At 38.8% G+C, this 13292-nt stretch overlaps 1 protein-coding gene across 2 annotated transcripts in view; it reads left to right on the forward strand.

Annotated features, from left to right (window-relative positions):
- Positions 1-13292, forward strand: part of robo1 (roundabout, axon guidance receptor, homolog 1 (Drosophila)) — a 315801-nt gene that overhangs the window by 182684 nt on the left and 119825 nt on the right. For both annotated transcript variants that reach the window (XM_055226042.1, XM_055226043.1), the window contains exon 3: positions 12635-12792. In XM_055226042.1, the coding sequence (XP_055082017.1) occupies positions 12635-12792 (158 nt within the window). The remainder of the gene's footprint in view (positions 1-12634; positions 12793-13292) is intronic.

Here is a 13292-nt window from a genome sequence, read left to right on the forward strand (position 1 = left end):
TCCAGATTGGCTGCAGGTGCTGGGGTTTAGGTAGTGACAATTCCGATCAGAAAGAAGCCTTTTAGGTTTAAACCAGCCGGATTTCACCATTGAAACTAGCACCTCAAATGAGAGTCATGTGAAAATCATTCTGCTTTCTGATTGGATGACCATCTTGAGAACCAGACCACCAAATAATTACATAAACTTTTGGTGTTCTCTGTAATTAAGATGTTACTATTATTTGATCACGTCTACCTCGTATCTGGGGACAGTCATACCTTGTTTATGGAATTCAAAATCTTACATATGTTTTTTGCAGTGCAGTGTTTGTTGTAGCAGGTGGAGGACTTGTTGCCTGTGGTGGTGGCTATGCAGACATCACAGTTTTGGCTGATCCCACTGATCCCATGCTTTTTGGAGTCTGGGCTTTTTGACCCCACAGCAGAGAGGGCAGATTGGAGCAGGAGGGCTTTTACTGTTGTTGGCTCTAAAACATGTCTCTGTACCGAGCCCAGGGGCAGTGGGGGAGGACTGGGGCTGCATGGACTTACACACATACTAAGTGCTATAGATTTTTGGTTTATTAAGTTTTATACAATACATGCACCAGATTGAAAATTTAGGGAAAAAAAAAAAAAAAAAAAAGTAATATAGAAGTAGTAAATATATATAAATATATATAAAATTAAAAAAATATATTATTATATTTTCAGTGTCCTGAGTAATACAAATTAGCATCTTCAACAGTTTTTACTCTTTAAAATTTGAACTAGTAACTTTCTCCATTTTATTGGGCACAAAAGTTAAACCAAAACCAAATTATTATACGATCACATTCAGTGTCTTTCTGTTTGTTTGTGTCATGTAGTGTTTGTTTGTTTTGATTTGTTGATTCTAATTAACATTTCTAAAATGACTTAAAAGTATCTTAATCAGTTCATTATGGAGCACATCTGCAAACAGCTTTCACATAATTACTCATCTAACCACAACAAACTTCTGATATAAATATGTCATTACTATGTTAACCTCATGCATACAGGCCTTTAGGCTCTGCACCTGTGCTCCCACAATGCAATGGGACAGTCCTGTTAGCGTAGCATGCAGCTAGCACAATAAGCCCTAGTCCGCCGTGTAAACAAACTGCAGAGAGTACATGGACTGGGGATGTTTGTTAGCTAGTGTTTGGAATAGCATGGGCTCACAATGGGATGCACATGTTAGCAGCTGTAACTGTGCACAGACATGGAGGCTAAACAAGATGGATGACTGCTTTATAATGAAGAAGATGGAGGCGACTGGTAAAATTTAAAACTGCTTACAACTAAACACACATGTTGTTTTAGGAGATAACATGTACGGCTGTGTATCATTAAGCTTTGTGTAAAGGAACTGGATGTGAAGTATATATGACTTTTTGGTTCAGTCTAGAGCCATGCCCTGCTAGATTTTCTGCATTTGGAACAAGAAAAAAATGTAGTTTCAAGACCCAGTATAATCCAAGACTGCTGGACAGTGATGCTCTGCACACTTGTACTGGTGGATCAAAGCAGTTGCACTCTGGACTCCAGATGGAATTTCTAAATTGTATATCTTGGTTATGTTGCCATATTGTGCTTATGTTGCCATATTGTGCTAGACACCCAATGCAAGACTTCATATGGAAACAGAGCATGTTAATAAAGGCATTATTTTCAATCATAAAACCTGATATAGTCAACCATTTCTTATACAAATTAGGTCTACAGTGTTCAAAATCCCTCATATACATAATTATGCTAGAGTGTAGTAAAACTGAAGAAGTATTTGGGAAAACTACTACTCAAGTTACTTTCAAAGAGTAAGTGTCTGGATGCAAGTGAGTGTGAAGGACAATACATGATATTAGTCACAAAATGTTATATTTTCAAAGAGAACCAAAAATGTGACAAACTAAATCATATCTGAAGGAGCAAGAAAAACAAATGTTCAAATAATTTCATATTGTATCCTCCCTTCACAGATATAAGGCAGTCTCTACCAGTGATCTGATCAAAACAGCCAAACATCTGCACTCCTACAACATTTTGTCCGGTCGATAGATTTGATTTTTTCCTTTACTATTTCATATTGTACAGAAAGATTTGTCACAGTAACCAAAACTTTAGTAAGAGCAAAAATATTAGTGGGATTAAACATATGCTGCTAGAAAAGTACTCTGAAACGTGCAATTTCTTCACAAAGTTACTCAAGTAAATGTAACTGCATAACTGAGTATTACCAACTTCTGTAGATAGCCATTAATAACAAGATAATTAATGGATAGCTTGAGTAATGTCTTTGAACAATCACAATCAAATCAGATGTAAATCTTTACATGACATTTCAGTAATCTGATAACTCCAGAAATCTGATAAAGATCAGATTTTTGGTGTAAAGCCAATTCATATCAGAGATGGGTAGTACTCTGTTACATTTACTTGAGTAACTTTTTAAACAATAGAAAAGAAAAGTTTTTTTGTTTTTTTCAGAGTACCTTTCTAGCAGCATACACTATTTGAGTAATATTTGTATTGAAGTAACAGTACTCTTACTTGAGTAAACGTTGTGGTTCCTCTTCCCACTGTGAGTAAGTCTAAAGCAACTTGAGCTTTATGTTGACAATATGAAATGATTTGAATGTTTGTGTTTCTTTTTAGCTCCTTCAGATATGATTTAGTTTGGCTAATTTTGGTACCTGTCTGAAAATACCAGGTTGTGTGACTTCTTGTTGTCTCCTTCCAATTATATTCACTTGAAATCATAAATCAGTCAGTTACTCTTACTTGAGTAATTTCTTGGACCACTACTTTGTACTTCTACTTGAGTAACATTATTTTGAAGTAACATGTTACATTTTTTGGCTACTCTACACACCTCTAAATTACATAACAGGCCAACAAGACAATTCTGCCAGGTTGGAGAAGTAGAGTTAAAACTGTACTAAAAAAAATCAGCTCCCATACTTCTATTGTCTCTCCACACCAAAACTCACTTAAGATTCCTCTCCATCGAAGCTACTATAAACCCCGACTACATCACCAGCTATCCCCCTCCCTCTCCCACTGTCTCACACACACACACGAGTGCGCTGTGTTCCAGGGGGAAATTGAAACCAGATGTTGAAATGTCAAATGAAAATGAGAATCCCGCGCTGGCCCTCCAACGGTAATGAAAATGAAGACTTAATGCCACACACAAGTCGGGCCAGAGGAAGATCAGATGAGGCCAGGCCAACAAGCTCCTCGCTGGGCTACACCGATGGAGCTCTGGGGGCTAGGGGTCAGTCACCACCGCACGGGTTCTGACTATTCCTCGAAACGCTAGAGAGGGGTTAGAGACAAAATGAATGGGCGCTGTAGGAATATTAGCAATTTAATAACTGTAATATGTGGATTTAGCATTAAAGTGGAAATTATATCCAAGTGGGCAATATTTCCAGAGGCAAAAAAGTTGAAAAGTGTAGTAATACTCACCGCATATTAACTTGCACTTAATTGGCAAGATTTATATTATGAAAGAAGCATTACACCATCTTGTTTCTGTTATGAATGAGCAAATGTATTGCGTTTGCCCAGAACTATAAAAAAATGCCTTCATCAATAACAATAGATGCCAAGCTAAACAACCATAAGATGTAAAAATGTCAAAGCATACGTATTACTATTGCTGTTGTGTCCTGAGGCGAGACACATCACCCACCTTGCTCAGTAGGAATGTGCTTTGTGTGTTGGTGGTGGTTTCACGGGCAGAAGAGCTGATGGCACAGATTGGCAGCCTTGCTTCTACCAGTTTACCCCAGGGCAGCTGTGGCTGCAATACTATCTTACCACCACCGAGCACAAAGTGAGTGAATAATGCAATGTAAAGCACTTGGAAGGCGCTATATAAATCCAATGCATTACCATTATTATTACAATGGCAATATTAGCAATGTGTCTTGCACAGAGACACAATGTCAGCTTACACATCTGTTGACAACCTTTCAACCCATTAATCTTTTCACATTTCCATTTTTTTTTCCCCAGTGCTGTGACAGGATGTGGATTCAATTGCAAAGTAATAACAGTGAACCAGCGTACCCAGCTTGCATTTTATTTGCATTGTTTGAATATTTTTGGATCATTGATATTTACAAAACATTATCACCTCATTAGCGCTGGCTTTGGGTCGGACTCTTCGGCGTCTTCATGCTGAGCTGTGTGACTTTGGCTCATTTCCACAAATTAAGCCCCAAATCTGTGCCTTCCTCTCGCACAAACACACACCCATGCAAAGAGTGGAGGTGAGAGCGGACCTCCCTGGTATGAACCCCGGAAATGTGATCCACTAGGGGACAGCTGCAGGCTCAGTACCCAGAGAAAGAGCAGCGGAGGTGGGGTTATTATCTGCACAGCTAGGGTAAACTCCCACACTACCAGGAACAGACACTGGCCAGGGGAGGAGGGTATGAGGTTGGGGAGGACAAAACGAGGCAGCGTAGGTTAAGTGGAGGTATTCTGATTATTCCACTTAGGGAACTGCCTGGACACAATGTAGCTCATAAATCACAACGTAAGAATATTTTTCAATAGCAAAGAAGTATTAGAAAAAAAATAAAATAAAAAATAAATAAATAAGTAAACAAAAAATAGCAAAAATTGTAAAATAAAGAGTATACAAATATACTTTTTATACTTACAGGTAAAATAACATAAAATATAAGTAAATGTAAAATATATCCAGTAGGGTATGTACAAGACGGGAAACAACAAAAATGTGTCAACGAAGAAGGAGGAATCAGCAGTCTTTGTACAAACAGATACGGCAAAGTGGATCCAGAATACAGTCCTTCAGTCCATTAATCGTTTGATGGAGTCTTAGTCAACCAAAATTTGTACTAGTTGACAAATCATTTTATTTAGATGATGAGGATTTCTATGGGACAACAGCAGAAAGAGAAGTGAGTGAAGGAGCTGAAGATCTGTTTTTTTGTTTTTTTTAATATTTATCTGTACTAAATCAGAATAAACTCGTGATTCACAAGTTGAATCTGCTTTTATGCATAAATAGTTTTGTTTTAGTGTGAACTCCCCCTGCATGTATAGCCTTGTAATTACTGTTTGGGTTAGATACATAGAGATATGCAATACTTTTGAGAGCTTTTGCCACATTCCCTTTTTAGTTGATTAAACAGTGGGCAAGACATGTCTTTAGTCCAAAAAGAGTTCCTTCAGTGGACTATAGCCCATACTTATATATAATATAATTGCAATTCTGATTTATTTTCTTCATTACCGTTGATTTCTGGCTTACAAGTCAATCTAATTATACATTATAGCCCTATTTTTTAGAGATATGAGGAAAACTCGCAAACTCCTCCACACAGAAACAGCAGAACAAAACATGCACCACACTGGCATTGTCATCGATAATACATTTTCACATTTCAACTATACCTTGGATAACCTTGACATAGCAGTTGTATTAATCATGGTAGATACAAAGGCACAAAGGCCATTGCAAGCATTACTTCAGACACTGTTTTCAACCAGGGACACAGAGATTCCTAGAGGTATGTGAGCAGTTGCCAGGGGGCTGTGGGGATGATTTCACATTTCAAAAAAATAGTGGAAGATGGAATTAAATAGTGTAGTGGGAGTCTCTATATATAAATGTACAGAGTTAATCTGTTAGCTGCCCCGTTTCAACTAGAAAGTGAGCATGAGTACACTTCAGGCTCCATTGGCTCAAATTCACTTTACATTGAAAAATTGGCAACCCTCTCGCTGTAACTGTTGCAGTGAGCATTTTGGCCTTAAAATGTTCATATTGACCTGCTCTACATGATCCTTTCACTATTATGACAATATATGTAAATCAAGATATGAACATTAATAACAGACAAATCAAGCGCCTTCTTTCTCCAAGGTCGCTCCCACTAGCATTAGCAAAAGGTTTAATCCACTACTTTATACAGTGTAACCCAGTGACCCATGATGTCTCCAAACTTCTCTAATTGCTCTTAGGGCTTCTATCTTTAATCCACTTGACTATCCTCCTGTATGTCTGGAAGTCCGTCTGGCTGCCCCGAAAACCCCCTTAAGGACTTCATTTCTCCTCCACGCACAGATGTTCCTGGCTCTCAGCTGTGTTTGGAAGACACTGCTTTGGAGAAGAGCAGAGAGGAGGAACCCAGGGTCAGAGCGCCGCTGGTGTAAATAGGGCCCCATGCCAGGTCCCCCCATGGGCCCTAGACCAGTCAATAAAGCTTCGGCTGAGTGCATTCTCCACTGCTTATACTCACCAAGGGGGGGTCTGCATGTTGGTTTACAGAGGAGAAGTGTAGCAAAGATAAGCCCAGGATGGTAAAGGAGTTCACCAAGGGTTAAGTCTGTTTACAACCACTTTTGTGGTTTTTTTTTTTGGTGTAAAGTGAGCAAGAAAGAACAGAGACTATGGATTATTGTGTAAGTTCTAACTCTTTATAAGTTCCCAAAGAAATGAGAAAAATCTTTAAGTGTGAACAGATCTGAACAAGTTTGATTGTAAAATAAAGTTTAGCTTCAATCAAATTAAGTCATTGAACATTTGAAGCCATATTTTAATTATTAATAGTTATTATAAACATTCTGTGTTGTAGTGTATGATTCCCTGTCCCTGTCTTTCAGTTTTCACTTATCATCATCTGTTTGTTGTTAGGGACAAGGTCTGCAGATGGTTTGCGTAGACGGTCTGTGCACTTCCTTATTGAAATGTAACAACACTCCTTGTTCTGTTACCGTTAACAAATGACATAGAACCATAACTGCATAAATACTTCTTTGTTCAAATGAAAGAAATGGGCAAATCAAGCATAATGAAGAGCAAACGTCTTTCACAAATTCCACTGACGTAATCATAATTAATGGAACTATGCTCTAGCAATTTAAATGATACCACAGCAATTACCAGTTATCTACTGCCAAAGCTGCCACGGGGCACACTACAGACTGCAGCCATCACCAATTACATTACACATTATTCAAACCATGAATTTCTGGATGGAAAACTCCTCTTACCAATCTTTGCAATAACATTTGTATAAGGCTATAAGCAAACTTAAAGCCTCACCATGTAACATTTTTGTCCAAAAACAATAATGTAATAATAAAAATGATAATGATAAAAACATAATAATAATAATAATAATAATAATAATAATAATAATAATAATAATAATAATAATAATAATAATAATAATGATGATGATGATGATGATGATGATGATGATGATGATGATGATGATGATAATAATGATGAGCCGGCTTGCATCCCCACAAACCTGACTCTTATTCCTCGTTGTTTCCATGGAAATTATGTTCCTTTGGCTATAACATGGCATACAACCCATTTATCTCTATGAAGAATCGTCCAAAGTATGTTTTTAAGGTTCTATTTTTATGCAATCATGACATGCCTCTTTAAAAAGTTACATGGCATTGCTTTAAGTTTTCTGATAACAAACAGAGAGTACATGCGTTGTCTTGCATACACTCTTATCGTCAGTAACATTCTTTCTAGATTTGGCCATACATCTTTTGCTACTGAGCACAAATTGCAGTTTAAGTCACGATAATGAGGGTTCAAAGTCATGTGCTCAGTCCTTGTGTTGACCTTGTCTATCTCCAGCCGCTGTTTGCTCCTTGCGATGTTTAGATCTTCACATTCCTGGATGACTGTCTGCGTCTCCAAATGAGCTCACTCCACACAGCTGCAGCGATGAGTCTGACTTGGAGCAGACCCAGCGTGCAAAATGAAGGGTCTTTCTCATGTAATTAGTGTTGTGTTTTGAGAGCAGACATCTTCTTTGCTCTCAATAGCAGACCATGGAAGCTATTGGGAACCTTCAAACAGTTCTTCTTTCTGGATTCCACTGTTACCAGGAGCAGGCAACTGGTGACCAATTAAGTGCTTAAAGAGGGAGTATTATGCAAAGCAGACGTTTTGGAGCTTTTTACCATGCTATAACGTTCCTTCATTGAAAACATGGCTGAAGAGGTTTTCCATATATGTTTGAGTAAGTTAGTGATCTCTCCTGGTCCCTTAATCCAACCCTCCTTACAGTTAGCTATACGATTTGTCCAATGGTCTGCCCTCAATCCTTTATCCTCCATAAATATACAAAAACATGATACAAAACTGTACACAGCAACTTGACAAACCTGATGTGCTATGCATTGGTTTCTCTAGCAGAACGCAGGCCGATTTTCAAAACAATAAAAGGTAACATGGTGATCTAAATATGTTATGGGTTAGCAGTTAATGCACCATAGAAGTAAAATACCCCCTCTCTAATATCCCATAGAAGTAAAAATACCCCCTCTTTAAGGAGTTGAGCAAGGAATTTGTAGCTGTCAAGAGGTGAGGGGTGCTGGCTGAGCCGGACTTTGATCTCAGTAAAGCTGGGTTTGATTTTGGCATCTCCATTTTGTGAGGAGGGGCTGCTCATCTGCTTTGTGTGTGGTCGGAAAGGCACCGTCATGTCATGTTTTCAGTAACAGAGCTTATTTATGGAATCCAGATGGGAAAAGAATTGAGAAAAAATGGAATGTCTGCAAAGGTGTATGTATGAATGGATTTTTAGCCAACCAGATTCATTGCAATTCAATGTACCCAACATTAGAATGCCACAGGTGGGGGCAACACCATTGGCATCAGAAGTCTTGCCTTGGGACCCAAAAGAGCTAGGGCCGGCACTTCTGAGAATTGAAGAAGCAGCTTGGATGGCAAAATGTATTCACTCTAAAAAATGTGTCTATTTGAGAGAATGACCTTCTTTTGCTGTGTATCGTTTGAAGATGGGGTATTTGTTGTTGATGTAGCGACATGCAAGTGTTATAAAAATTAATGAAATGCATTGAAGAACCTGTTGGAGTGGAGAGAAACTGGCAAATCTTCATTGAATTATTAGATTAAATGTGTCCATTTTTAAAGACATAATCCCCCATATAGAAATCACAGTTAGAAAAGTGTCTCCACATTTAAAAGTGAGCATATGCCATTGAAATACATTTGTATTTTATTTCTAGTTTTATTAATTTTTTTGCATGGGATCCGGAACACACACTTCTTCAGTACCTTACCTGAGTCTGGTCACTGGTGAATCTCAGTTCAGATGGGCGTGATTGGCAGGTTGATTAGCCAATTAGGGGCATGCATGGCAAAACAAATATGGCCACATATGAGGAAAATTTAAGTGAAAAATTTCACAGGGGGCAGAAAGACATGGCAGATTTCTGCATAATCAATGAGCGAAGCACTAAACCAGGGGTGGCCAACTAGTCAGAGACTAAGAGCCACTTTTTTTTCTGTGTTACTGCAAAGAGCCACATCATACACACGGGCACACATGAACATCATCCCATTCCTTAATCATGTATGCACGCACACGCACACACAGACCTCTGCTCAGCCAGATTTAATGAAAATAACCACACCAACATGATAATATTAGTTTTTTTTCAACAGTTAACATTGTGTGCACTGTCTCACACACACAAACTCTCAGTTCAAGCAAGTCCACAAACAAAAATAGAATAATTTTCAATAACATTTTTCTCTTACTATGCTGCTTAGTGAGACTTCTGGCATTCCTTATCTTGAACAATCCTCTTCAAATCTGGCTTGTATTCTGTTGTTGCCACTCGAAGCAATTCTTTCAAATGAGTGTCAGTCAGAACAGATCGATGCTTTGATTTCACATGTTTCAGGGTAGAAAACACAGACTCGCAGACGTACGTTGACCCAGACATTGACAGTATCTTAAGCGCAGCCCGTTTGATGTTGGGGTCAGAGTGCAACTGTGATTCAACAGCCGTATTAATATCCGATATTCTGCGTTTAACACTGTGGCGGGACAGTTGGACGTCTGATACGCTCCGTTTTAGTTTGTCGTCTTCAGGAGACAAGATTTCAATGGCGTCAATGAGGCATTTTTTAATGAAGTCCCCTTCGTTGTATGGCTTTTTAGCCCATGCTATGTTCCAAGCCAGTTGATATGATGCAAGCGTAACGGTCTCAGAGTGTTTCGTAGATTTTTGGAAAAACTGCATCTGCTTTTCTGCCTGACTTTTCAAAGCGACCAACTTGTGCTTGCGAAGTTCAGTCCCTTTTGGAAATTCCTGTTCGATGTTAGGATGGAGTGAGCTGAAGTGACGCTTAAGATTTGAAGCTTTGAAATGCGCTAATGCTTCGTGACATATAAGGCAGATCGGCTTGCCATTACGTTCAACAAAAAAATATAAACTCTCCCACTCTGTCAAAAACGTCCTGTGTTCTTCTTCATATTTTCGTTTGGCTGTGCTTTTTTTCCCTGCCATTTTGAGAGCTAACATGATGGAAATTGTTTACAACGCAAATGATGTCGCGCGTTTGACGTTACTCAAACAGGCTTACCTGGTCAGCATGCCATCTAGCCGTAGGGGGAATGAATGGCAATGCCAGCCAAGCATATTTGACGCATGTCATGTGAAAGCTCCTGAAGAGCCGCATGAAACTAGTTCAAGAGCCGAATGAGGCTCGAGAGCCCCGGGTTGGCCACACCTGCACTAAACTCTGTTAATCTGATGAGGGCCTGCCAACCAGACTAAAGTCCCTCTGTATAAAAAAAATCTGAAATATCACTGTGGATTTGCCAAAGAAAACACTTGCTTTGTAGGCTAAACCTCCAACAGATAGCAGTCTTGTGTTCTTGTCAGTTATAAGTTTTGAAATGTTAATATATCAGATGCCTTTCCATATGCACTTATTTCTAATTACAATTTACTATATTGTTTTCTATTTTAAATTTAAATGGACAATCCAACCTCTGACCGTCTTTGCATTCAATTTCTAGAAATGTCTGAAGTCATCTTTATATCTAAATAGTGTAGTGTCTTTATGTTGTTGTTAGCTGGAACCACTTTTGGAACTTGAAAACACACTTTGTTCCATTTAAATTAAACCCAGCACAGCTTTTCTGTATTCCCCATATATCCCCTTACAGTCTCTGATCGCTACAACCAGACCTTGAACTACTTTTGGTACACTAATGAAAAGCTACTCGAGAGCTCTGTTTTTTCTACCCCTCTTTCTTTCAACGCCGCGAATCGATGCAAATTACCACCCGATAATATCAGTGCTCACCCCGTTGAGGTTTAATATAGACTTCCCTTTTGTCGAATGCTAGATGTAAACACGTGCTTTGACAGGCAGATGAGGTGGCCATGATGGAGAGGTGTGGACAGCTCTGGAGATATGAATACTCACTGCTTTGTGTGTTAATGGGCATGAGGTCATTGCTCAGATTGATGGTGGTTTTATATTTGAAATGTTCCACACGGATTGTAAAGCCAGATGAGGAGTTTGTGTCAAAGGAAGCATGCAATTAATAAAGGTGGAATTCAGGGATGCGATGGGAGTAGTGCTGTACCAGAGTTCATGTTTGTGAATTGGGTACGGATCTATGTAAGTATGTCTATGGGAGATTTGCTGATTTGGAAAGGGTAAATGATCCACAAATGTTGAACCTTCTTATTATTAGTTTGGGAACAGCTCCACAAACTTGTCATATTAATCTTATGGCTTAAAGTCCTTTCAGCTAACGACAATCATGTATTTGAGGGTGAATACTGGCACCACTTTCTGAAGCTACTGTGAAAATCAATTTTACTTTTGTTTATTTACACTGACAGAGAAGGCGTTTTAGTTTCATGTGGGTAAGCCCAGTAATTACAGAGATATTAGCCATAAACCAGGTCAACACATCTGCAGTCTGACAGTTACACAGCAGATTCTGACCTGCTTAGCTTAAACTACAGGGATTCTTCAGTTTCAATGCCACGTGAACTCAACCTATTGAAAGTGGTAGTTGTTGAGAGTCCGCCAACTTGCTTGTTTGAATGTTCCACTGTATGACATTAACAATATCTATCTTACATTTATTCAAACACAGGTGATGCATTGCAAAAATAATAAGACAAAAAAAAAAACTTGATAAGCATGTTTTCTTACTGTAAGTAGTGTCGCCTCTCCGCAGATCTAACCTATAACTTGGCATGGTTGTGTAAGTTTCCACGTACATTGATAAGTTTCATACCCTCCACCAGAAAAATTACATAGTGTATCTTTAAGTAAGTGGCAATGCATAACTAACTGAATTGTGATGGGATGAAGAGATATTATATATAAATAGACTTGATGTAGAAGCCTAGAAAAGTGGTGGAAAAGTAGAAGAGGCTAACGGGGTCTGATGGTTCTACCGCTCTGATGGAGATGGGGAACAGATTTGTGGTCCATGAATGAAATGGTTGGATGGCGTGGATTTAGAGGTGACTGAAGTGGTCTGGAAGGTTGAGCATTTAAAGGGCCCATATTACGCCTATTCTCTGATCTATGTTATAATGTTGTTTCTTCATCACAAACATACCTGATGTGTTTTGTTTCATTCACACATGTTTAACACACAAACCCTGCATACTTAGGCTCAGATATGTTTTTGAGGTGGTAACAGCATTATAACACAGCTTAAAGCTCACGGGTCAATTTTGTGTACCTTTAAGAAGATTGTCCAATTCGCCTGATATTGCTTTTACTTTTACATTGTACTAAATATATTTTTTCTTGTCTTTTCCAGTTTTGCGTGATGACTTCCGACAGAACCCTGCAGATGTGATCGTAGCAGCGGGAGAACCAGCCGTGTTAGAATGTCAGCCTCCAAGGGGACACCCAGAGCCCACCATCTCCTGGAAGAAGGATGGGGTTACCATCGATGACCGGGACGAACGTATTACGGTAGGGCATCTATGCAGGTGTACAAGACTGAGCTGTACCATGTAGAGTGGTTAGCCTGACACAGAGGTGGGTAAAGTAGCTAAATAAAATGGTAATTAAAATCGCACAGTCACAGTAAAGTTAACAATAACTAGCATGCTAACTGCACACTTTCTGTTACAATTTGAAAAGCTTTAAAAAGGTTAAATGTAACTGAGTTCTGCCCACCTCTGGTCAAACTGATTGTGATTTTCTTTCCTGGAGTCTCCCTGTATCTGTATGTGTGTCGTAAACGTGCTTTGTCTTGCATTCTAGTCAGTTATAGGTTTTGACAGGTTTATTTGCATAGCATGAGCGCTGACATGCTTATAGATGGGCATAAAGCAAATTCACTTTATTCTAATTCAATTTAGTATAACTGATGAAGATGCAACATACAAGCACATTAGCATAGCTGCTGCATAACTTACCATTATAAAAGGCTGAACTTGTCTCAGATGTTAGATTGGATGTTGTAACTA

The sequence above is a fragment of the Periophthalmus magnuspinnatus genome, chromosome 13 (genome assembly GCF_009829125.3).
Source record: "Periophthalmus magnuspinnatus isolate fPerMag1 chromosome 13, fPerMag1.2.pri, whole genome shotgun sequence".
NCBI lineage: Eukaryota > Metazoa > Chordata > Actinopteri > Gobiiformes > Gobiidae > Periophthalmus > Periophthalmus magnuspinnatus.